Here is a 3,032-nt window from a genome sequence, read left to right on the forward strand (position 1 = left end):
GGATCTTAAGAGATTATAATATCTCCCTACACCCAGTTCATTCCCTATTTTCTGTATGTGTTTGGCAACTAGATTAGCATGCTTCCTCCTGCAACACCTGCTGCTATTCCTTTCTCGCCACTGTGGGCTTCCCCTTTGGAAACATAAGTCAAAATAAATACTTCCACTAGATGCTTATGGTGGTACCTAATACACCTATCTACTTTTTCAGCTAACAGTTTCAGAGATTCAATACCATTTTAGTATTTTCTGTTGTCTTATTGCTCTAGCTAATAATTGAATCCTTTTATTAAATAACAGAAGGAAGAATTGTATATCTTTCTTCTGATTTTAAATAGAGTGTTTCAAAAATATTCTTCATTTGTCATGTTGTTGGTTATAGATTTATAAAGTATACCTTTTATTGTGTTGAGATATCTCCCTTCTAATGCTAGCTTATTGATGACTTTGATCATGAAATCATGAATTGCATTAAAGGTTGTCTTTCTACATTTTCAGAGATGATCATGAAGCTTCTGACTTTGATACTATTTATGTGATGAATGATATTTATTGATTTTAAGCATGTTACATTATCCTTGTAAGTATGAATGAAGCCAAATTGTCCTACAAATAATGTTTGGTGTTTCTTGAATTCTGCTTACAAGTATTTGAGGCAATTGCACATGTATCATGTATTATTTTAAAATATAAAAGTAAAAGAAGACCAAAAAGTTTTCTTTACCTGAAGACACTAAAGTGACATTCCCCCTTCTATGTCTAAGAGCTTTCTTCAGGGAAACATTATTTCATATATATTTAGATTTGTTATATTTTTGCTATACAAATAAATGATATATTGTCATTTTTACTAAGTATAAGACAAAATAGAAGATATATGAATATGACTAAACATACCAAAATTTAGAAAGAAATATTTTTCTTAGAAATTAGTTAACTGAACATTTACGCTCAATTAAGAATGATCAGAGTGCAAGTGTTTAATTATTTGTCTATAATCCATTATCTGTTTAAATACTCTCATCATTGCCATTTCATTTCTTGATTCCTGAATGTATAGATCACAGGGTTCAGAAAGGGAGTGACAACTGCATCAAATATGGACAGAAACTTATCCAAGTGTGTGAAAGAAGAAGGCCATGTGTAGATGAACATCACAGGGCCAAAGAATAAGACCACCACGGTCACATGAGCTGAACGTGTAGACAGAGCCTTGGAGGAGCCACTTGAAGAATGTTTCTGAACAATAAATATGATGATAATATAGAAAATGATCAGCATGAAGAAGGAACCTATAGACATGAATCCACTATTGACTGAGACCAGTAATTTCAGTTTGTGTGTATCTACACAGGCAAGTTTGATAAACCGGGGAAAGTCACAGTAGAAGCTGTCCAAAACATTTGGTCCACAGAATGGTAGGTTTACTACAAAAGCCAGTTGGATGAGAGAATGGATAAAGCCAACCACCCAGGAGGCCACTGTAAACAAGATGCACATCTTTGGACTCATAATGGTCAGATAATGGAGAGGCTTACATATCGCCACATATCTGTCAAAAGCCATGGCTATGAGTAAAACCATCTCCACACCACTAACGAAGTGAATGAAGAATATTTGAGTGATGCACCCTCTAAAAGTGATGACTTTATGCTTTCTCAGCAGATCATAAATCATCTTGGGGGACACAACAGAAGAAACACCCAAGTCGATGAAGAAGAGGTTAGCCAACAGAAAGTACATGGGAGAGTGTAAGTGAGGATCAGAAGCCACAGTGAACATGATGAAGGAGTTTCCTGTCATGCTTGCTACATAAAACATGGAGGAGAACACAAAAAGGAATAATTGGATGTCTCAAGAATTGGTGAGCCCCAGGAACACAAACTCTGACACCAGAGACTGATTCTTTCCTTCCATTGGCTTTGTTGGCAGTGCTACCTGAAGGGGGAAATGTGAGAAACTGTGAATTATAATTTTATCAATAGAATAGGAGAACATCCAAGTTATGAAAATCTATTTTACTACAGCATTGAAACTGGCTTTAAAGTAAGTAGTGTGAGAGAAGTAAATACTATACACAACCAATAATCTGAAATTTATAAATTAGTTCAAAATAGGACTTAACACCTGTAACAAATGTTTTGAACAAAAACTCAAAGACAAAAAGGTTTGGTGGGCTTTAAAAGAGGATTTTAGTGCCTGGAGAGATGCCTCATCAGTTAAGAATACTTGCTTAGAAAACTAGGGTCTTTCCTAGTTTTATTCTTCGCATCTATATCAAGTAGATTACAATAGTCTATAGTTCTAGCTCCAAAGAATCTAATGATAACTTGTTTTTCCTGAGATCTCCACAAACATGAAGCATAAACTTAGTGAAAAGACACGTAATTTTTAAATGAACCTTTATAAAGAGAATATTTTTACCAACTGTTGATGACAATTTAAATTAACACATTCATTAAAGAGAAAAAGTATGGAAAGTGTTGAAAAACTAGAGTAAAGAATTATTTGCAGCACAGTATAGTTGTGGTGGTCTAACAAATTTTATCCTTATATTGGTTTTATCGTTAACAATATAATAAAAAAGAGAAGTGAGTTGGGGTACAAGGAAGAAAAAGAAGACATGAAAAAAGATGGAAATGATTAAAAGAGAAGTACCATATAATATAGAAATTCTCACCTTAAGGGTATATATCCAGAAGAAAACATTATGTCAATATGCTTTCCCATTTTATTGTACAATTATTCCTAAAAATTAGTATTATGATGAACGACCTCTGTTCATTGAACTTTTACAGACACATGGATTACAAAGGCACATATATACACAAAGGTATCATGCAAGTATCTTTTTTCATAACTCTAGGAAAAGATTTATCATATTGAATAGTAGTTTCATTCAGAGAAGAAACAGCATAGCAGACAACATCTAAGCTTTTGATCCAGGATCTGTGATTAATCAGCTATGTGCTTTCTGCCATCAAAAAAGAGGTTGAGCCCCAAACCTGGTGTTTTCTTTTTGTTAAACAAAT

The 3,032-nt window shown here is 33.7% G+C and overlaps 1 protein-coding gene across 1 annotated transcript; it reads right to left on the bottom strand.

Annotated features, from left to right (window-relative positions):
* Positions 1–1,023: 1,023 nt before the first annotated feature.
* On the bottom strand, positions 1,024–1,917 carry LOC102002843 (olfactory receptor 4F21-like). Its single transcript, XM_013355647.1, is given in 1 exon segment — positions 1,024–1,917. A coding segment is annotated over 1 exon segment (894 nt).
* Between the last annotated feature and the right edge of the window lie 1,115 nt (positions 1,918–3,032).

The sequence above is a fragment of the Microtus ochrogaster genome, unplaced genomic scaffold, assembly GCF_000317375.1.
Source record: "Microtus ochrogaster isolate Prairie Vole_2 unplaced genomic scaffold, MicOch1.0 UNK1255, whole genome shotgun sequence".
In the NCBI taxonomy this organism is placed as follows: Eukaryota; Metazoa; Chordata; class Mammalia; order Rodentia; family Cricetidae; genus Microtus; species Microtus ochrogaster.